This window comes from Anguilla rostrata, chromosome 4, assembly GCF_018555375.3.
Source record: "Anguilla rostrata isolate EN2019 chromosome 4, ASM1855537v3, whole genome shotgun sequence".
Lineage (NCBI taxonomy): Eukaryota > Metazoa > Chordata > Actinopteri > Anguilliformes > Anguillidae > Anguilla > Anguilla rostrata.
Genome location: NC_057936.1, coordinates 45,415,994 through 45,438,483, shown reverse-complemented (window position 1 = coordinate 45,438,483; position 22,490 = coordinate 45,415,994). Strand labels below are relative to the sequence as shown.

Genomic DNA, 22,490 nt, shown 5'->3' with positions numbered 1-22,490 from the left:
GCAGCTCATACGGGTGTCCTGATTTGAGCCTTTGCCTGTGCCTTGCCTAAAGTTTTTCACAGTATTAATAAAATTGCAGTCTATCTCGTTCTGTGTTATTTTCATCCGTATTTAATATTTCTACCCCGACTTCAGTCAGATTCCTGTCGATTGCTATTACATGTACCATTTCCCAGAGTTCTGCACACTTGTCTGTATAGATTTCTTCAGACCGCGATACTATACTGCCACCTTGTGGTAATTGTGCTCTTCTGCACACTGTCGTTGAAAATGCGGATATTGCTACTACTGTTGTTTGTCGCCGACCAGTGGATTTGGAGTTAAACCACCAATGGGTTCGTTCTGCCACTGCATCTGATTAACAGGACCTGGAACTCAACGATTGACATATAAACTTAAAGGTAAACGTGGTCATAAACAGAGCTAGCTACCAGAAACATCTCGCTCTCTGTTTTTCTCTCGCTCTCTCTTCTTCCCTTCTCCAGCATCCCTCCCCCTCTCGAAATATCTGGCTTCATTTTACGTCATGACTAACAGGTCTGCTGAGTTCCGTTGAGCTGTCATAAGGCCCCATTACTACTCTGTGTCTGCTTTACATGTGCTGTTTCCAAGATGAGAGTTTGAAGGAGAGCCTCTTGACTAAAGAGGGTGTCAGGTGTTACCCAGGCGAAATGACCCAGGAGATCTCCGAGTGAAGAACACGACTCCCATGTGCACACAAACACCACATGTTCAGCCCCATTAGGAATTCATGCAGGTCCTTATTGACAAAGGGGGTTAAGCCGGTGTCACCTCATTGTCCGTTAATTCGACTGCCCTTCACTGAAACAGGTTTTTCCTTTTCTTTACAGTTGTACAACACTTAAAAGAAAATGGAAAATGAAAGAAAGTGGCTGCCATTTGAAAATGAATGCATTCGGTAAATAAATAATACTGATCATAAGTGCCAACTGTTTGAATACATTTTTGAATCAGACTTGCCTATGGTATTGTTTGGTTTGAATAATATGGTAGAACGATGGCGTGCATTTATTTATTTATTTATTTATTTATCGAATAGCCGGCCATGAATGGGAAGTTAATATTCAATTAGAGTCTACACTTTAAGTAGGATTGGAGGAGTGCCTTAAAGCGGTGTGTTTAGCCTACGTTTAAATTTTGCACAATATGCTATGTGAACGATTCGTTCAGTTAGTCATCTGTGATTCAAAATTCAGAATAGTAAAAGTGAGACAGAACCGTTGTCTGCCAAACAAGTAAAAAGGCCAAACAGACACACCCCGTGGCGCTATAGTTGTCAAGGAGCGCGCTTGTCTGTATTCCAAACATGCCCTGGAAACGGGTCTTTGAAATCATTCGTGTTGACAGCACGTAGTCCAGAAAAAAACGAATTTTACTGCTTCTTCCACACTTTTTCATTTTCTAATAAAAAAGTGTGGTATTTTCTATCCCGGCGTAATCCAGACGATTCCACGTTTTTTTCATCCTGGCTAAATGTCTTTGAATTTGGGGTTGAGGTGCTTCAGATGACGGAGATTAGATACTTTTTGTAGGCGAGATAGCGAGCAAGTTTCTCGTGCCGCTTCGGTGTCACTGTATAGGATGTTAGAGATGGGCTAGTGTTACTCAAACCTACCTAGAGAAACGAAAGTGGCTTGTTGAATTGCGAACGTTCGCTATATTTCATGATGGAGACTCAGGACACTTTAATAGATATGAAATAATAGCAAGCTTAGCTGGAGGTGCAGTAGTAGTTCTCTCTCAGTTAAACCTAAACTCCAGGGATGCAATATCCCACCGCAATATCGTCAATTTAAAAAGATTCTTTTGACATTTTCATACCCTTCGAAAGCCGAGGGCATCTGTCGCTTAGAATGCCGACGTCAGAGCGGATAGACGCTGGAGCGAATTTTCAAAGATTCTTCGAGGGAGTCAGCGGGACTGAGCAACTGAGTAATGAAGCGCTGGGAGGCTGCATCGAAGCCACAGAGGGAGATGGCAAGAAACTCGGGGTAGGGGTTCATCAAGCGTGGCCCGATGGCTCCAGATATGAAGGGGAAATCGTGAGTGGTCTGAAACAAGGCGAGGGGGTGTTCACCTGGGCAAACGGCGAGGTACGTGCTACACAGCTGATTTCTTAAAATGTAGGCTACGCTTCATTCTGTTCGCCAAGACGGCGCCGATTTATTTATTTATTTATTGGCTACATACATTTTGGAAATTGCGTAAAACAGCCAAACAGGGAACCATTAATGGACGTAAACTTTAGGGTCTAGCTTTTTGCGCTGGAATCACTGTAATTTTAAATACCATTCTTATAAATGTCTAAATAAGTAAATGCATTGGGATTGCTGCTTATGTTCGGCCTTTAAATGAATCCAAATTGTTCCACCAATCATTAGATTGAATATAGAAAAAGTTCAAGACCACCTGGGGTGTGCTAAATTACCGTTGTTTTGTTGACAGCACATTGCAGTTGACTGATGATTTAAAAATTAAACAGCTACGTAAAAAAAGAAAGCCAAAGCACATGATGCTACCAACCCTTTGAAAAATTGCAAGACTGCGAACGTTTGTGGAAATAAATGGCCAAGATAAACGACAGTGGATTCATAGCAGTTGCATGCTTAATATAAAATTACGTGTCCAACGCGCGTGGCGGTTTTACACAAAGCCAGGTAGGCTGACGTGCTGTCGGGCTGCCGTGACTCTTGCTGATGGATTTGCTGCGCATACCTGACACAATGCCCTCCACTTGGGAAATTACAAAACCTTTTGTATAAAACACACCGGGGAGGCTCCACTAAGCCTGTAAAACTCGGGCATTCCATCCCACTGCCTTTTATGTCATTCCATACCATTTTCAGTGTTATTCAAGCTTGGCATAATGCATAAATCAATCCGGGCATATTTGATTAACCTGAGATAATTATTTACTATTTTTTATATACTTATATAATTATATACTATTTTATATACTTATTTATCATTAAGCAATATATACTGTAAAAACTGTGATGCCATGCTTTCATTATTGTTTTAAGGTTAAAATTAATCAAAACACACACTAAAAAGTTACACTGTTGGGGAAAATAAGATTATGATATTTTGAAAAGTAAACTTCTTATTGAAAAAAAAAAGATATTTATTTGTATTTTGTTTAGCTGTATGAGGGCTCGTTCTATAAGGATTACCGGCATGGCATTGGGACATACACTTGGCCAGAGGGCTCCAGGTTCCATGGGAAATTTTATCGAAATCGGAAAGAGGGCTACGGAATTCAGCACTTCCCAGATGGCACCACTTTTCAGGTAAAAACAAAACAGAAAAAAAAAAAATTTTCAGACAGCAACAAAAAATGTTTTTTCAATAAAAAAAAAACATCAGCACATCAGACACCCTCTGATGTACTGATGTCCTCTGACCTATGAACCCGTGCCAGGGGCTGTACCACGCGGACGAGCGTTTCGGGCCGGGTGTCCTGACGTATCCCGATGGGCGCCAGGACGTGGGGCTCTGGCACAGGGACCGCCTGCTGAGGCTGTGCACCAGGGTCCCTGGGGCCTTTTCTCTCAGGGCCCACCCTGAGTACTCCGCCTGCACCCCGCCCAGGGTGACCGGCCACCGGCCCGGCAGTGAGCCTTCCTCTGGGGGGCCTGCGGAACCAGCGTTCTCCCCCTGCCCAGGGCTCTTCGTCCCGTCCCCTCAGATCGAGGCCTACTCCACCGACTCAGACCACCTGGCCCTCCCTCTGCATCTCCACAGAGAGCTGGATCGCCGCTTTTTCAGCGGACGGGACGGTGACCCCAACATGGACCCGGCTGCTTTTGAGTCCCTGCCTCTTCAGCTGCGGATGCAGGCTCATATCCACAGACACAGGTACTGTAGGGCACACCTGTGACAGGTGCTCATATCCACAGACACAGGTACTGTAGGGCACACCTGTGACAGGTGCTCATATCCACAGACACAGGTACTGTGGGCCTTACTCACCAGGTGTGCTCATATCCACAGACACACATACTATCAGCCACGCCCATCACAGGTGCTCACATTCACAGACACAGGTACTGTAGTCCACACCTGTGAGAGGTGCTCATATCCACAGACACAGGTACTGTAGGGCACACCTGTGAGAGGTGCTCACATTCACAGACACAGGTACTGTAGGGCACACCTGTGACAGGTGCTCATATCCACAGACACAGGTACTGTAGGTCACACCTGTGACAGGTGCTAATATTCACAGACACAGGTACTGTGGGCCTTACTCACCAGGTGTGCTCATATCCACAGACACACATACTATCAGCCACGCCCATCACAGGTGCTCACATTCACAGACACAGGTACTGTAGTCCACACCTGTGACAGATGCTCATATCCACAGACACAGGTACTGTCAGCCACACCCATCACAGGTGCTCATATTCACAGACACAGGTACTATAGTCCACAGCTGTGACAGGTGCTAATATTCACAGACATGGGTACTGTAGGCCACACCCATCACAGGTACTCATATTCATAGACACAGGTGCTGCAGGGCACACCCGTGACAGGTGCTCATATCCACAGACACAGGTATTATAGGCCACAGCTGTGACAGGTGCTAATATTCACAGACACAGGTACTGTAGGCCACACCCATCACAGGTATTCATATTCACAGACACAGGTACTGTAGGCCACACCTGTGACACGTGCTCATATCCACAGACACAGGTACTGAAAGTCACACCTATCACAGATGCTCATATTCACAGACACAGTTACTGAAGGTCACACTCATCACAGATGCTCATATTCACAGACACAGGTACTGAAAGTCACACCTATCACAGATGCTCATATTCACAAACACAGGTACTGAAGTCCACACCCATCAGAGGTGCTCATACTCAGTTTGTTGACTTACCAATATGTGTGACCCCTCCAAATTTCAACACTTCTAGAGCTAAAGCATCTTTTATCTGCCCGGAACAGTTTCTCTTCCCGCCAATGAAGGAGACCGCTAGTTGATAAATTTAAAACAGTGAGGATTGTTTTTGAAATTGTTCTATTTCACTTTTAGTGCATGCTTAAAATATGTAACAATGCCGAAACCTTTTTATTTAAAGTGGACACTTTGACAACCTTTTCCTTTTATACACCCATCAGAAGCAACGGTATTGAGGCTAGAGCTTCAGGGAAGTGGTGTTGGACACCCCCTTTTCTCAGGGGCTGCAATATTGAAGCTAGAGCTCAGGGGAAGTGCCACAGTGTGTTGGAACTGCCTTACTAATTCTGCCTGGATATTTCCTGGACATATTAATGCATTTAGTGTGGCTTTGAGAATGCAATTATATAATAAGTGCTGGATGCTGCTGGTTCCTCCGGGCTAAAATTCTTTCTGTGCATCAGAGACTTCTGGATCGCACTGGGGTCAAAGCACTGATACAAAATAGCCTGTGACACTCATCAATATTCATGAGAGGTTCTCATAAATGAATGAAGGTATGTTCCTCTGACAGCGAAGGACATTTCTGGAATACCATGCAGTGGATTCAATTCCTAGGGAAACAAAAATGGATTTAAAGAAGTTTTTTTTTTGGGAAATTTGGGACAAAGACCTTGGTTTGGCTCTGTATGTTACAGTTTTAGATTAGTAATCAATCAACTCACATGTGGTTAAAGTGCAGATTCTCAGCTTTTATTAAAGGGTATTTTAATACATTTCGGTTTTACTCCGAGCTGCTTCAACTATCAGCTCGGAGTTTATATACACTGGTCTGGTGTAGTTGGTCACAAGATACTTACGTAATGAAATGTTGTCCAAAGCATTAACAATTAAAATGAACTGCTCCAGATAAAAGAAGCATCATTACCTAGTTTAACTGTGCAGGCTGTATTTCTTATTTGAGTGGCTCTCTGTGCTGTAGGTTTGAGGCTGAGGAGCAGGACTGGGCCGTGGCAGCTGTTACGTCTGGCAATCGCGAGCACTTTGGCCCCCAGGGGCCCCTGGAGCGGGTGTCAGAGCGGCTGATCCAGGAGGCATCCCGTGGCGACCGGCAAAGCGTCTACAGGATCCTGAGGGAAGGGGCGGGGCATCCCGACGTAGGCGACGCCACGGAGCACACAGCGCTCATCGCTGCGACCGTGAGACCATGACCGCAACCCCGGAAACACGGTCGTCACGGAGATTAAATATAATATGCTTCAGTGGGCATGTGAGACGTAGGAGGACATTCTTTCATTTTATGTCCTCACTCACTTTCTAACACGTGTTAAAAATAACACGACACGTCATTCTTAACAAAAAGTTGGATATTAACACAACCTTTTTGAGAGTGTTTCTGTAGACCCTGCTTAACCCCAGACATGATCTGAGTCACATTTTGTGGACAGTAAATCTGTGCTAAAATATGACTGTATTCAGGGCCTGTAAAATACACATTTGCATCAGAAATAGTTCCCAGGCAGGTTTGATTTCAATTACACATTCAGTCTCTGTGGTAGCAGTAAAAGACGCTGCACCTAACAAAACGTGGTCAACGATTTTTTGTAATTTCTTGGAAAATACTATTATTATTGAGGACTTCTGGGAAACAGAAGCGAATAGAACAGTATCATTGATTTACTGTCTCTGTCTCTATCTACTGAACATAGATTGCTATTTCATCATTGCTGATTTAAATATGTAGTTTGAGATTAAATATGTAGTTCAGATGGGGTTTAAATATTCCACATTCTATTTTATAGTACAATTGTAAAGTTGATCTCTTAACCCCTTTGAGAACATGTTTTTATGATTACAATTTCTATCTTTCTCTCTCTCCCTCCCTCCCTCTCTCTCTCTCGATATCTCTCTTTTCCTCCCTCCCTCCCTCTCTCAGGTGAATTGTCACACTGATGTGATCCACTTGCTGTTGGACAGCGGTGCTGATGTGAATAAGCTGAATGGCGAAGGCATGTCAGCACTGGCGGTGTGCAGCATCCTGTACTACCCGTTCAACTCGCTCCACGAGACCCTGGCTGAGACACCCCCTCAGAGACCCTTCCCCTATTCACAGGTGGGTCACGTCACATGACCACCATCGTCTCCCAAGGACCGGTGTGACTCGTAAAGACGTTATGGGAGTGTTGCTTTTTAGCTCCCGATTAATGTTAAATACAGAATGTAGATGAAGCTTTGGCTTGAAAAGTGTCCACAGTCTATTGCACTAATTTGGAAAAGCACAGAAACTGTGCTTTAGGTTTCCATTAGAACATTTGAACATTATTGCGTTCAGTGAGGAGAACAAGCCAGTCATCCCACCACTCTGTTTTTCCTGGGGACAGGAGTTTATCTTGCACTGTGTCAAGCCTGTTCTTGAACACCCCAAGGTGACCTGATCGTACATTATCCATTTATTAAAAACAGAAAACAGATTCTGTCATAAATGAAAAACTCTACTGGTGTCCAATTCTGCAGGAGTCTAATATGCAGTCGCCCCTTGAAGATGCTCCTCAGAGGAATGGTCTAGAGGAAGGGAATGTTGAGGAAAATGGCCAGTCTGATGAAACCAACCCACCTGACCAGTCAGGTCAAATCAACTACAGCGACTGTCCTGACCGCTATGACCCCAGCCCTGAAACCCCACAGCCCCTAACGCGGTCCATTCCGGTTTTGGACGGTGACGTCCTGGTAGGCTCAGTCTCCTGGCCTGAGAACAGGGCTGGGGAGGTAGTGCCAGAGGAGGAGGCGGAGTTTAGCGACAGCACCTTCGACTCTGCCCGTTCGCAGAGCAGCCTCCCTATCCATGTGAGCGATGAGGTCATCCAGCAGACAGCCGAGGCGTTGAGCCGCACTGGCCTGTCGCAGCCTACCGACACCCAGGAGACAGTCTGGAAGATGGTCCACATGAAGACCACGTAAGTCTGTCAGCAACCTAAAGAGGAAGCTTCTATATTTGATGGTGAATTGAACTGTCCGTGGATAATATGGCCCAAAAAATGACATTTTACCACATACCAAACTCCTGATAACCATTTCCCACTCTGGAAAAATCAGCAAGCATTTCACATCATCAGGGCAGCCACATCCAATCTCTGTAATAATGATGCATAGCATCAACAGAGGCATGGTTAAGATCCAGCATTAGGGAGAAGTTCCCTGTAAAGGCTCTTTTATACTTCTGCGTTTAGTTTGCGTAGTTTGCTTTGTGTGCGGCACTCGCGAACGGGCAGATCATTTATACTTATGTGGCATGTTGCACAGGTTGCATAGGCCACGTAATTATTTTGTTACTGACTGTTATAGTTCTAAAGAAAATACCTTTATTCATTTTTCCAAACCTACTAAATACTGTACCAATTACCACAAAAATGCTCAACTATATGTAACTTGTTCCAACTAAGACATTCACCTGACAAAAGTGCTTTTAGCCGCATATTTAACGTTGGCTATCGGATTTGTGAATCAACTGTTATAACCTGTTAGCCAGAGCCGTCTGCCAGTAACCTCATGTCGGCAGTCAACCAATCATCTTCTCTACAGCGTATGCGGGCACTGGTTGCTAACTACGCGCTTTTAAATTCTTGGAGAGGTATGTGACATCAACACAGACGTGGTCTGAAACATTTGCACATGCCGCACATTCCGTACAACTCCTACGCAGACCCGTTTTTACGTGTACTCCGCAGAAGTATAAAACAGCATACCTTCAGTTGTTTGGAAATTGCTCCTAAGGAGGAACCGAACTTGTGGTGGTCCACAATTTTGCTTTCTGGAGTCTTGGCTGAGTTGCTTGTATTTTTCCATTGTATCAAGGGCAAAAAGGCAGTGGCTCTAAAGGTGGGCCCTTAAATACAGCCACAGTTGGCAATTAACTCCAAATTAACTCATAAGTATGGCAGTTGGCCAATCAGAAGCTTCCAAAAAGTCATTACATCTATTTCTGGAATATTTCAGACTGTTTAAAGAGACAGTCAACTTGGTGTATTTGAGCTTTTGACCCACTGGAATTCTGATATAGTGAATTAAAGCTGAAATAAATCTGTCTCTAATTGATTGTTTTAAAATTACCTCTGATATGAACAAACTAGATGCCCTAATGGTCTTGCCAAAAGAAATGTATGGTAACATGAAATGAGTTGTGAAAAACTGAGTTTGAATATGATTAGCCTAGGTGCATGTAAACTTTTGGCCTCAACTGTATATACATAATGTTAGAATACTGTGCATAAAGGTATATATAATGTTATTTGACATGGTGAGTAATATGTGCATAATGTTGAAATATGTGTATAATATTATGTACATGTGCATAATGTTAAAGTACTGTGCACAGTGTAATGGCGGTAAATGTCTGTAATGTTCGGTTACCCGCTGGTTGTCTGTGTTCAGGCGTAGGGCCAGGTGGAGCACTATGGCTCTGCTCCTAAGCAGGGGGGCCAACCCTAACGCCTCCAGCGTCCCCATGCCCGTCCTCCTCCTGGCTATCAAGGCCCGGGACGTCCAGGCTGTGAGGCGGCTCTTGGAGTGTGGAGCGCGTACTGATGTGCCCCTGCCCCCCGAGGTGCCCCGGTCTTCCTCTGTGTCCCTGGATGTCAGAACACCCTCCTCTTCATCATATTCTTACAGACCCTCCTCTTCATCAGATACATACAGACTCTCTCTTCATCAGATACACACAGACCCTCCTCTTCATCAGATACATACAGACTCTCTCTTCATTAGATACACACAGACCCTCCTCTTCATCCGATACATACAGACCCTCCTCTTAATTAGATACATACAGCACCATATAGACCCTCCTCTTCATCAGATACATACAGACCCTCCTCTTTATGAAATACATAGAGCTTCACACAAAGCCTCCTGTTCATCAGTGTCTCCTAGACCCTCCTCCTCTCCTTCATACACATTCACACAGTTCAGACAGATGTATTACAGGTGCCCTATCCATTGGTCTTTCACAGCGCAAGGGCCTGTATCCTCTGCACATTGCAGCCGGTCTGCCGGGCCCAGAGGGACCAAAGATTACAGAGTTGCTTCTGCACGCCCTGGCTGACCCTAATGTACGGGCGCTAGACGCCCACGAGGTGTTTGAGCTGGACAGGGTGAGCACAGGGACATCACCGACAATCACCAACAGTATCACAGGAAACTGAGGGGTCAATTAATCAACCAGTCAGCTGTCTGATCATCCAGTCAATCAAGCAATTACCCAATCACTCAATCTGTCTTTATTTTCTGCAGGGCCATTTTGAATTAAATTGTCTAACAACACATCATATTAAGCATTTTCAGGAGTGAGCCATAAAAAGCCATAAAAAGAAAGCCAGTTTGTAAAAATTAGGAAATGTATTTATAACAGTTCCTTCTGTAAGTTGTTTATCTGGTTCAATATAGTGGGTTGCTAAAGGTTTCAAAAGTACATAAGCATGTTGAGACAGTGATCATAGACAGCCGTAAGATAAGAGAAGGCCTGCACTTTCACCAGTCCCCATGTTTCTTATGTTCCTGGGTCCAGAGCACTCCAGAACCCCAGTCAGTCCGCGGCAGCAAGACTCCAAGCTCGTCCAGAAGCCCCCCGGTCCAGAATTACACCCCACTCTGTGACCCTCCTGACGAGGGCGGTAGAACGCCCCTGCATGTGGCCTGCCAGAGGGACGCCGAATACGCTGTGAGTCCCATCCCGTCGCCCTGCTGCTCAAACCACCGCTGACATGTGCCGTCCTGCGTAAAGGACACAGACAGATCCCTGACTAGAGCAAAGCTCAAGCTAGGCACTCAAATGGTCTGGCCGCATTGCAGCAAGCTCTGACATTATTACAGGTTCACAGAACACTGAGGCCTGTATTCAAGAGACACAGAGTGTGATCTCTGTTCAGGTTTCCCCAGGCCATGTCCTAATCTTATCCATTGTAAGCTTAAAGGAAAAAGAACTGTTCCTGTGCAGTGTATCTTACAAAAGCATCCACTCATCTGTAGGCTCAACCAGTCTAAATTGTCAATGATTTTTAGTCAATGAAATTGTTCTTGTTCTCTTATTGCTTGTAAAAGTGGCGCTTGAGTGTTAAAGATTCCAGTTAATTTCTGGGAATTTGGGGAGTCCTTATCAGAAAGATTAACTTAATATAGACAGTTACTGTGGTATTTGCAAGAGTAATAGTGAAAAGAGGAGTAAGGAGGAGTAATCGACGGTGTGTATGACACAGAGGGCCAGGGATGTGGTGTCTTTACTGCTGTCTCACAAAGCCAACACCAACCTTCTGTGGAGCGGCCATTCCCCACTCTCCCTGGCTATCGCCAGCGGCAACAACTTGGTGAGTTACAGAGCGACTGCTTGTCTTTTTCTTCAGTCAAACCCTCTCCCCCCTTGGATATTTTTTTTAGAACTTTGTCCGTTGTCCTGATGATTATAGTTTTGAACCTCAAACAGCCTTCCGACGCAAAGAGATGCAGATATCAGTCTGATGTAGCATGGCCAGAGAGGATTTAAGCACAGCTTGGTAAAGAGGTGTAAAGGACCTGCAAGTGGTGCTCCGTGCATCAGGCTTGCAGCTAACGGTGATGTGGGCATTTATGGAGCTAAATGGGAATATTTACCACAGGATTATATGGCTCAGGCTGCAGGAACTAGCTATGTATCTGTTTTCCTCGGGCTCACTCCAATCACTTATTTTTCACTCCATCTTTTACTTGTGATCCTTTCTTCGCTCCTTAGTTCCACCCAACAGAGGGCGCAAAAGGAAGGGCATTAGGAAACGATACGAGAACAGAGGAATGTTAGGCAAATGGAATGTCCTTGCTCTCTCAAGCGTCCGTCTGAAGCCATGTCAATTACAGACGTGGCAGATGTGGAGAGGTGGATCCACAGGTCAATCGTTTATACTTCACGCATTCCGAAAAAATGCTTCCACAAGGGATGCACTCGTGTGTCCTCACTGAAGCATCCTTGCCTTCTTGCTCCTCTAAGGAGCATTTAACGGATTGGAATGTCCTTAAAGATAGTGGAGCTCGATCGATTTCTGGTTTAGGTGAGGACCGAGTAGACAAGGACAGATAAAATAAGCAACTGGAATGAGCCCTTAGTTGTGAGCTGGGATTTAGGGAGGAACCTATTGGCAGGTACTCAGGTGACCTCTCAATTTACCACAGAGGCAGAATGACCAGAGTTGATGTGTTACTTAATACCAACAAACAAATACATTATTTAAAAAGCATGATACAATCAAAGAGGTCAGGCAACTATTCAGATGTATGACATTCTGTTTGATAGGATTCATTTTATGCAAACAGAAACCAAACCGTATATGTATCCATCATGAATATTCCCAGTCAGGTAGGAATTATAACACTTTTAGCTCCCACTGCAGCATAGTTAGAATATCAGTTCAGTGCATAGAATGTCTGGCTTAATTATTGCATCACTTCCTGCTTCTCTGTTTGCTCAGGCTGTGGATGAGCTTCTGGCCTGGGGGGCGGATCCCAACCTTTCTCTGACCCGCCAGGTGGGCAGTGCCCTGTGCACTGTCGCAAACATCAGCTACGACTGCAGGCAGCATCCGCGGGACCGAGTCAAGCTGGTAAAATGCCTGTGTTCTCCACCTGAGCCTGAGACTGCTTGGAGTTAGTGTATGATGCTACAGCCTCTTTCACCTGATATGAATCGAACTCTGTGTTTAACGCCAAGTAAGGCGGTGACTACACGTGAGAATCGAGTGCTGCCAGCTGTTAAAAATTGATGTCATACCCAGCTGTAATGTGATTGGGTGCGCTACATCAGACTACATCAGCATCAGACTAGGCCAAAGTTCAAGCTGTTTAAACCAAACTGAGCGTTGTGAGTCGGTGTTAATTTTGAGCTGTGCGCTATGCCAGGTGTATCATTGCGACCGAGTTAAACTAACCGTTTGACGGCATCTTGAGCGTTTTTGACGCTGATCACGCGCAAGCAGCTTAACTGTTTTTTTCTTCTTGTAGCTGGAAAAACTGGTCAAAGCTGGCGCCAACATCCTCATGCCAGTCACATACGGAGAAGGGCGCAAAACTGCTGTGGGCACTGCGGTGGATTATGCCCACTATGTCTTCCAGCAGGTACCGTGTGGCATCGAGAAAAAGGCTTGTTCCCATACTACAGAAATACTCTTCACCAGATTTATTTAGTGTGAAAACACAGCACTAATCAGCAAAGCACTGACACATGCACTGACCCTGCTGTTTCACCTGCCCATTCCTTTAATGCTTGGTCTGTGATGACACTCACAGAAGTGGAAGATCCAGGTTCAGAAAGTAAGGCTGCGTCCGAACAGTCAAAAAAATTACGTCCTATGTCTTTTCCTAACCACGTTTCCTTGACCTTGATGGAAAACATCATGAGGTCAAGGAAAGATGTGAAGGAGAATTCATAAGGACTTAGGAAAAGACAACCTCGGTGGTAAGAGAATCTGACTGCACTTACACTAGGCTACGTAATTATGCGACGGCAGATGTTATTGACGTGCATCTGCCTTGGTGAAACTACAATGTTCTGAAGATGGACTACTAAAAGCGCATCTTATATACAGTGAGCTCCAGAATTATTGGCACCCTTGATAAATATGCACAAAAAATGCTAAAAAAAAATTGCTAAACCAGAAAATAATAGTTATTGACATAAGCTTTATTTTCCAACATGTGTAAACTAGGGTGCTTGATTAATGATTCATTGGAATCAACCAAAGTCATATTTTTAAATAAATAAAATATTTCCCCAAAAAACAGGTTCCACAATTATTGGCACCCCTGGTTTAATACTTTGTGAAAACACCCCTGGCAAAGATGACAGCCATGAGTCTTTTCCTATAATTTGTGATAAGTTTAGAGAACACATTTGGAGGGATTTTTGACCATTGCTCCATGTAGAACTTTTCAGAATCATTGATATCTTTGGGTTTGCGCTTATGGACCCCCCTCTTCAGTTCAGACCACAGGTTTTTGATGGAATTTAAGTCTGGAGACTGAGATGGCCATTGGAAAACATGGATGTTGATTTCACTTAAGCATTTCTGTTTAGATTTTGATGTATGCTTGGAGTCATTGTCCTGCTGGACAATCTACCTATGACCAAGTCCTAGCTTCTTAGCAGAGACAACTACATTTTCTGCCAGAATTTCATGGTACTTTGTTGAATTCATTGTGCCATTGATCTAAAGTAGTGCCCCGGGACTACTGCCAGCAAAACATCTCCAAAATATCAATGACCCACCTCCATATTTAACAGTAGGTATGAGGTGCTTCTCCTGTATGCATTCCTCTTTTGCCGCCAAACATGTCGATGGTGTGTATGGCAAAAACATTCCATTTTGGTCTCATCTGACAATAGCACTCTCTTCCAGTCATAATTCCAATGAGGTTTGGCAAGCTCCAGATTCTTGGTTTTGTTTATTGTGCTCAGTAAGGGCTGTCTTTGTGCCACCCTTCCAAAGAGTTAGTTGATATGGAGGTGCCATTTTATGTTTTTTTAGCCTTTTTGACCGCAAGAAACAAACAAATCTCTGCAATTCTTAAACAGTGATCCTTAGGTTATTAATGGCCTCCCTCACCATCTTCCTCACTGTCCGTGGGGACACCATGCACTTGCTTCCTCTTCCTGGCAAATTTACAACCATTCCATATGTTTTACACCTTTTTATTATTGCCCTTACAGTGCTAAGTGGTATGCTTAACCGTGTATGTCTTTTTTTGAACCCATTACCAGACTTGTGATGGTAAATTACCATCGGTCTCTTCTGAATTGACAGTTATTTGGCTTTTCCCATGCTGATGGATGACAAAGGGATTTTGTATGCTTGTTACCTCATTTTTATTCTCTAGTGAAACTGGAAGTGATGGAATGACACAATATAGTTCCTTTAGACTGAGATGAACTAAATTAAGTAAAATTGTATTGCCAATTTAATTTTGTTTGATTTTACTTAAAATAATTGTTATGGGTGCCAATAATTATGGCACCTATGGTTTTCAGGAAAAAATAGATTACATTGAAGCATGAGAGTAAATGTATTGAAATAAAAGTATATAGTTTTCCCATATGTTTGAACATAACATATAGGTTACTCTACAGGGTTGGAGTCCTGATCTATGTGGTCACTTCTGGAACTACGATCTTTACTTCACTCTAGTGTGTTTCTTTTGCACCTCTGCACCTTGAACTAATGCACTTGTTGTACGTCGCTCTGGATAAGAGCGTCTGCTAAATGCCTGTAATGTAATGTAATGTAATGTAGATTATTATCTGTGTCATTTATTGTATGCAGCCTTTTTTCTTCATTTTTATTAAGGGTGCCAATAATTCTGGAGACCACTGTACTTCGCCCTGTGAATTCTTACCATGTTGTTTCATGCAGGCTATAGAAACGTGGACAACCCGGTGAAAAATATTCGTTCATAACCAAGGTTGTAATTGAAATAATAAAAAAAGGAATATAGGCTACCAGTCACAAAAGTGAACTGAAACCGTTGTCACATTGAGAATGGTTGCTCACGCTCACCCTGCTGTCCACTCATGTTTATTGACATGAATCCCAATTAGTTTGATTATATGAAAATAATTGTTAAATTTAATGCAAAATAGGCATAACATGTTAGGCAGTATATGTTGGTACAAATATACTACTGTACATATCATCATTCTTAAATTTCATGTTGAATTAAAAACAGCACCTGGCTAAAAACATCTCATATCCCTTTTTTTTGAAAGACAGACTTCTGTGTTATGGTTAATATGCTGATTATGATCTGATTATAAGCCTATGCATATAATAGCTTAAGAACCACCACACAACTTGATCGTTTTCGTGAACGGCCGAATGGTGCGTCGCTTTAAATGTTGCTGCCACAAGGAATTGTGGAACGGCATTATCTCATTTCCTTTCATAAAGGACGGTCCAGTGTGCCCTATGCTAAAGGAGATAAGAAAGGAAGCATTGAAGCACCTTTCCTTATCATTTAGAGAATTCGACCAGCTCTTATCATGGCTGCCGTGCTCTTATTCGGACGCAGCCTTAAACTCCTCCCCGGTATTTTGTTCCAATCACCAGGATCTGCTAATTAGTACGATTCCTTAGCCAGGAGGTAAAACTAATTTGTGAAATCAGCTGGCTGAGTTCATGGGTGGACGAAACACATGGCTGGACTTAATGGCCCCTGGACTTTCCACATCTGCTGACTTGTGGTCAGTTTCAGGTGAGAACTAAATTTTAAGTCCTGCCCCCCTCCCCCCCGCCCACAGGACCGGCGTATTGCCCACACCCCTTACCACGCCCTGAGCACCAGGGAGCGGGAAGTGTACAACGCGCGGCGCCACCTGCTGGCTCAGATGGGTGAGCTGCTGCGGCAGGCGGCGGTGCAGGCGGAGAGGCAGCGGATGGAGGCGGAGCTGCGCCTTGGCGTCCCCAGTGAGTCACCGCAACGGTCGCCACACAGTTAATAACTCTGTTCTCCTGCCTTTCTTCCACCTGCTTTGGCACTTAGTGCTCTACTGGCAGTTAAAGCACCGTCTGCTCCTGTCAGTTGTTTCACTGATGTCTTTCAATTCATTTCACTTGAACTTTATTTGTACAGCACTTTTTGTAGAGACACTGTTGCAGGGATGCTTTACAGTGGGAATACAAAAGCGAAAAAACCAGGCCTGAACCCCCAGAAAGCAAGCAGTTGAGGTAAAAATTAAAAAAAAACTCAGTGGGATGAAAAACACTCAAACAGTGCTGAGAAGAACTATCGGGTGGAAGCTGGCTGTAGATGGGAAGCCCACCTTCTGCTGGTCGGCCTACTTAGCCTGTTCTCTGCTCATAGGGTAAACCGATATGTGTGTGTCTTTGTAAGTTGTTCTGGGTAAGAGCGTATGGTAAATGCCTAAATGTAAATGCCAATGACTCCACTGGTGGTGGGACAGGGAGGGTTTCACCTTCAAGCTGGGACAGAGATGACCTCTCCTTGGTTTTGGGGTCTGGATACAGGGTGGGGGGTTTGGTTAGCTGGCCCCTAAGGGAAAGATGAGGGGGAGAGAATGCCACAGGGCATTCAAATCCAGACACAGCGCTGGATGTTTTCTATTTTGTAGGTAAACGGTGAGCTCAAATGGGCTAATTATATGCTGGTGTGTTCTTCTGTTCATGAGAGCCTGACCACGCGTGACCCATCCATTTCCCCACTGCACTGTACTTTCCCATAGCGGGGCCTACCTCTCACATCAGACTGCAGCTTGCAGACTCCGGCTGACTGAAAAGAATTGAGCAAAATCAGTCGTGCGTTCCTGAGCTTTAATTTAGTCATTCTCGCAGAGGCCTCGATGGGAAGGCCCAGGGTGGCTGTGCTGCATATATAAATGTCAGGAATGACACTGAAACGCTAATTTGCGACGCGTTGAGCTTGATCTCCTGCCCACACGGGCTGTAAGTAAGCTCTGACAGCCTGTTCACCTGTGCGCACACGCAGGCGTCAGTCCCAGTGACAAGTTCCTGTACATCGGAGCGGGTGCTACTCTTCCTCAGGCCGAACCTTCAGGGTCGATTAACCCGGACTACCAAGAAGCCACACCCCCGCTCGAACCGAGGTAACCAATCCGCCTCCGCCTCATGACTGGAACCGAGTTTTACCCTGCTTGCTTGCACAGAATTAATGCAAACAGACATTCATTCTTTCACACTGTTTGACCTGGCACATACCTCGCTTGTTCACTATTATACATACAATGATTCATTTACTTTCTGTCCCACAGCTGGAGTGGATATTTACCTAAATACCTCTCATGTGCATTCATTAAAAATGAATTCATTCATTCATTCATTCATTCATTCTGTCCTACTGTTGCTTATATTCTAAATTCATTCATCATATCACTTTTGGAGCTCGTATTTTACTCACTCATTCAATCATAAATTCATGCATTCAGTCATGCATTTATTTTCGCTTTGTTGCACAACCACACATTCTCGATCAAGCACATTCACTACCTCTGTATCATTAACATTCACTCCATCACCATTGTTGACGCTCATTATTTATTTGCTTTATTCGTCCCCAGTTGGCTGGTAATAATAGCGCCCAAATATTCTTCACTTTGTGCACATGCATGTCTCCTCCTGCTGACGCAGTGTGAGACTTGTGAAATTTCATTTTAAATTCTTCCTTTTCGCCTCACTGCCCTTGAAGCCAAATGAAGCCTTGAAGCCTTAATCAGGTGATTATCCTTCAAATCCCCAATCCCCAAGTCCATTAACAATATGAGAGCCTGCTTCATGATAACAGTAACTACTTGTGTTGATATAAACAAATCAGTTTATTGTAAACACTTGATATTTTGGTACTTACCTGTCCTTATAAAGGATCTCAGAGCAATGCTTCCATTCGGATTACTTCAAAATGTTAATTTTTCTCTTTTTTGATGGCTCTCTGCATGGTGAATCCTTAGTCAAGAACCAATGCACAAACCAGTCGCACTGGCAATGAATTATAAAACCATCTAACCGACAGCTTGCTCCAGAGCTCTCAATTTTTGGTAAACTGATTTGGCCACTAGATAGCAGCACATCATTACTATTTATATCAAGTCTGCACAACATGCACACGCCTTTGCTGACCTGACAATACATCGCATTTTTCTCAGATCATATTTCCTCTCTCATCGCAGAAGAGTAGGATCAGGTTTTTTTTTTTTAATGGTAATTTGCCAATGTTCTGCCCACGGCAACGTGGGCTGTAATGTATAATCAAACAGTTTTTCTCCTTTCCACGGATATTAAACACTGCATATGTAATTCTGAGGGACAATATGCTGGTACATGGGCTTCATGTGCTATTTTTAGTTGACCGCAGAAAAAAATGATGTGATCTTTAAACATGTTTATTTAAGTGTTGTTACACACACTTAAGGTGTTGGTGGTGAGTATGTAATTCTGGATAAGAGGAACTGCCATGTGGTTGTAATGTACGATGTATTGTAATGCCTTGCATCGTTATGTTGTGTAAGAGCAAACAATGCATTTTTTAGGCAGTATGTTTCTTACACTAAAAAATACACTGTACTTAACGTGTGTGTGTGTGAGAGAGAGATGGGGAGAGAGACAAAGAGAGAGAGAGGTAGAGAGAGAGGGAGGGAGAGAGGTAGAGAGAGAGAGAGAGAGAGGGAGACGGTATGTTGGGGATCACTCAGTGTCTGTGCCCTGTGTGTTTGCAGGAAGCCTCTTTTTGAGTACTGCTATCAGTGCGGGCGCTCTGCGGGCGTGGCTCTGGCAGCCTGCTCCCGCTGCCGGCAGGTCTTCTACTGCAGCAAGGCCTGCAAGATGAAAGCCTGGAGCGACCGGCACAAAGACGAATGCATCCGCCTTTCAGGTACACATCCGCCTTTCAGGTACACATCCGCCTTTCAAGTACACATCCGCCTTTCAGGTACACATCCGCCTTTCAGATACACATCCGCCTTTCAGATACACATCCGCCTTTCAGGTACACATCCGCCTTTCAGGTACACATCCGCCTTTCAGGTACACATCTGCCTTTCAGATACACATCCGCCTTTCAGGTACACATCCGCCTTTCAGGTACACATCTGCCTTTCAGATACACGTCCGCCTTTCAGGTACACATCTGCCTTTCAGATACACGTCCACCTTTCAGGTACACATCCGCCTTTCAGGTACACATCTGCCTTTCAGGTACACATCTGCCTTTCAGGTACACATCCGCCTTTCAGGTACACATCCGCCTTTCAGATACACATCCGCCTTTCAGATACACGTCCACCTTTCAGGTACACATCCGCCTTTCAGGTACACATCTGCCTTTCAGGTACACATCTGCCTTTCAGGTACACATCCGCCTTTCAGGTACACATCCGCCTTTCAGGTACACATCCGCCTTTCAGATACACATCCGCCTTTCAGATACACATCTGCCTTTCAGATACACGTCTGCCTTTCAGATACACGTCCGCCTTTCAGATACACATCTGCCTTTCAGATACACGTCCACCTTTCAGGTACACATCTGCCTTTCAGGTACACATCTGCCTTTCAGGTACACGTCCGCCTTTCAAGTACACATCTGCCTTCCAGGTTACACATCTGCCTTTCAGGTACATGTCCGCCTTTCAGGTACATGTCCAGCCTAGGCTGCCACCTTATGGACTAGCAGTATATGACTTCAGACGGGGCTAAAATTAACCGGTATGTACCCGTATGGTATGTTAGCAAAGAGCTTGCTTATGTCCCAAATGTGTTTTAGCATTTGTCCTTGCGTATGTACCAGGCCTGACATTTTGAACCTTGGCACGCTCCAGACAGAGAGAGCTAAGGACTCTGGCTTCTTATACAATTTGCGTTTGCGTGTTTCTGAGAACATGGCAAAATACTTTTGTTTGGGCATGTGCGTCCTTTCAAGGGAACTCAGGTTCACAGTTTTATCCAAGGGTGTTCCTTGGGCAAAGACTTTATACACAAAGAAAAGCTCCAGTTAGATCACGATCATCCTACAAAAGACATTAAAGCAAGTCGAGATGATCAAAGCAAGGTTATGATAATGTCTGTAAAGCTCTGAAATCCCCTGTTCTGGAAAGTTCTGGTTTAGGTTTATTGTAACGGAACAGGGCATGATACAGCAGGGAGAAACAGGAACAGCAAGGACTCCAGGGCAATTACATATTCTCTTGACAACATAAAAGCAACACTTTAACAGGAAAAAATATATAACTAAAAAATTATTCTAAAAAGACAGAAGGCTATAATGAAGACTGGGTATAGTACCGTTGTAGAACAAGGCAGAATTGGTACACTGGAATGTTTTAGGGGCAAAAACCTCACAGTTACTCAGGTGACCAGGTGAATCTGCGGTGTGGATTTCTCCTTGCTCACTGAGACGTATGACCTCACTGAAACAGTAATGATTTATGCCGTGGAACTGTTCATGCAGCCATGCTTGGAGTGATAGCTTGTGTTAGTCAACAGACATGAGGAGGCTAGTGGGCTCTTTTCCTCAGTGGAAAAATCTGACCTTAGACCCGGGTCTGTGTCTGCAGGTAAGGCCAGGGACAGGAAGTGCTCGGTCAAGAAAACCGGGGCTCAACAGGCAGAGGCCCCCCAACAGGGAAGCGCAAGGGCCCCTGACAGGATTCAGACGGCCCCATGGACCCCAGGCAAGGAGCCAAAGGACAGCTGGGAGCTGGAAGAGAATTACAGCTTCAACTGACTGCCTGAGAAGAGTACAGAGATCAGACAGAGATTTGCTTATTGAACCACATTGCAGTTGTCCAATGCATGATTTTTTGAGGCGTGTCCCAAATGGGGAAATGGTTGTTGCAAAAGGAGGCTGTGCCAAATGAGTTTACACCACCGTGCACCAGGGTTCAGATCCGGCAAAGAGACGTGTTACGTAGGCAGTTGGCTGGATTGCTTTGGGCACCTGTGTGGTTTATGCAGTACTGTACCTGTGTGGTTCATGTACTACTGTACTTGTAAGGAGTCAAATGTGAGTCAAACGACAGGTTTAACTGTGCCAATCAGAGCCTCGGATAGTCTCCTGAGTGTGAGGCCTATACGGAGGGAAATGTACTGCCCTGATCACATTGGTCTGAAAAGAGAGGCCACCTCAACACAGCATGGAGATGCTCTCTTCAAATACGCAACGACTACATGATGGCCGCTGGTGCTTGAAGTCTGAGTCTCATGAAATGACATCTCACTACGCTGGGAAGGGTGATTATTGCAGGACAAATGAAATTCATGCCTAACTCTGTGAGACATAATTGTGGAAATATTACTTGGTTATTGCTCAGCTGTTCCTAATTGCACCTTTCCAAGTAATTCCTTCAGATCATAAACCTCAGAAGGCCTGTCTAATAATAATAATATGAGTTAATCACTTCTCAGAAGTGTCAGCCTGTTATTTATTTTGGAAGGCACATCTGACTGACACAGCGGAGCTCTCCACCCATTTCCGTGTGGCTGCACATGTCATTTTGCATAAGTAGATATCGGATTGTCAAGAATAAAGAGATGTTAAATGACTCACTCCAAGGTCCAAAACAAACTTTTTTTTTTCCATTTTGTTTGGACTAGCTGAGCTGGCATTGTATGTGAGAAATCCGGGGAGAGGCGCGTAGGGTCCGTTGGGGGTAGTCCAGGAGCGCTGCACCGCGCTCTGGCGTTGGCACTGACGGTGTGCGGTGGGACAGATAGAGGAGCAGCAGCGCACATCATCACGTTTCACCCGAATCCTTCTGCCCAGTTAGCCAGAAGGGGGGGGGGGGGGGGCAGAGGAGAGGTCTTATTCACCAGAGTCCACTCCTCCATGTCATGAGCTCAGCCTTCAGAGCTGAAACTTGTCAGCAGTCTTACGGTTCAACCCACATCCCCTTTTCTCATGGCTCAGAGGTCAGGAATGAGTCAGTGGCCGGGTCTTTCGGAACATTATGGGCGGTCACTGCTCTGACGTGGATATGGCCACATCACCCGGAGCATCTATTTATGCCTATGTGACACCC

General features: G+C 44.6%; 1 protein-coding gene across 2 annotated transcripts; it reads left to right on the top strand.

Annotated features, from left to right (window-relative positions):
• The first annotated feature begins 1,180 nt into the window (after window positions 1–1,180).
• ankmy1 (ankyrin repeat and MYND domain containing 1) lies at window positions 1,181–22,017 on the top strand. Of its 2 annotated transcripts, none has more exons than XM_064332723.1 (16): window positions 1,181–2,012; window positions 3,165–3,311; window positions 3,443–3,879; window positions 5,922–6,138; window positions 6,876–7,052; window positions 7,454–7,893; window positions 9,368–9,539; window positions 9,946–10,086; window positions 10,500–10,652; window positions 11,188–11,295; window positions 12,427–12,558; window positions 12,956–13,069; window positions 16,245–16,410; window positions 17,450–17,567; window positions 19,191–19,345; window positions 21,027–22,017. In XM_064332723.1, the coding sequence occupies exons 1-16, from the start codon at window positions 1,875–1,877 to the stop codon at window positions 21,194–21,196; spliced, it is 2,985 nt and encodes a 994-aa protein (XP_064188793.1). In that variant the 5' UTR covers window positions 1,181–1,874; the 3' UTR covers window positions 21,197–22,017. The 2 variants fall into 2 exon arrangements, with proteins under 2 accessions (XP_064188793.1, XP_064188792.1); XM_064332722.1 differs by having other exon boundaries at window positions 1,182–2,114.
• The last annotated feature ends 473 nt before the right edge of the window (window positions 22,018–22,490 follow it).